This window comes from Ailuropoda melanoleuca, unplaced genomic scaffold (assembly GCF_002007445.2).
Source record: "Ailuropoda melanoleuca isolate Jingjing unplaced genomic scaffold, ASM200744v2 unplaced-scaffold49718, whole genome shotgun sequence".
In the NCBI taxonomy this organism is placed as follows: Eukaryota; Metazoa; Chordata; class Mammalia; order Carnivora; family Ursidae; genus Ailuropoda; species Ailuropoda melanoleuca.
This window is the reverse complement of record NW_023222412.1, coordinates 1-702: the sequence shown is the minus strand read 5'-3', so window position 1 is coordinate 702 and position 702 is coordinate 1. Positions and strand designations below refer to the sequence as shown.

General features: G+C 49.1%; 1 protein-coding gene across 1 annotated transcript; it reads right to left on the bottom strand.

The window, feature by feature from the left end:
- Positions 1–6: 6 nt before the first annotated feature.
- LOC117799448 (malate dehydrogenase, cytoplasmic-like) lies at positions 7–660 on the bottom strand (the record flags this gene model as incomplete). The annotated part of the gene is made up of 1 exon (XM_034651930.1): positions 7–660. A coding segment is annotated over exon 1 (654 nt), but the record flags the coding sequence as incomplete, so codon positions are not given.
- Between the last annotated feature and the right edge of the window lie 42 nt (positions 661–702).

The window sequence follows — 702 nt, the reverse complement described above, 5'->3', positions numbered from 1 at the left end:
CTTGAGATAGCAATCATCCTTAATGGCTTCATAGACTCCCAGTTCCTTTCCATGCACCTTCACCTTTGCATGGGTGACGTCTGGATACTGTGTGGAGGAGTGATTGCCCCAGATGATTACATTCTTCACATCATTACATCCCAACTTGAGCTTCTGTGCAATCTGGGCTTTGGCTCTGTTGTGATCCAGGCGAGTCAAACAGCTGAAGTTAGATTTAGGGATCGATGGAGCAGACCTGGAGGCAGTCAGGCAGTTTGTGTTGGCTGGATTTCCAACAACAATAACCTTCACGCTCTTCTTGGCATACTTGTCCAAAGCAGCACCCTGTGATTTGAAGATTTTCACATTTGCTTTCAGTAGGTCTTTCCTCTCCATTCCCTCTCTTCTTGGCATAGAGCCAACCAGGATTGCAACATCAAGGTCCTTAAAAGCCACTTCCTCCTGGTCAGTTGCAATGACTTCTTTCAGCGGCGCTGTGGCACAGTCCTCCAGCTCCATTACAACTCCCTGCAACGCTGTCATCATGGGTGTTATGTCCAACAGAAGGAGAATAAGAGGCTGATCCTTGCCGAAGACATCGCCCTTGGCTATAGAGAGCAGCACCGAGTAGGCAATCTGACCTGCGGCACCAGTAACCAAGACGCGGATTGGTTCAGGCATTTTTCGAGAGGAGTGCTGGAGATGCTGGGTTGGATCACTGGG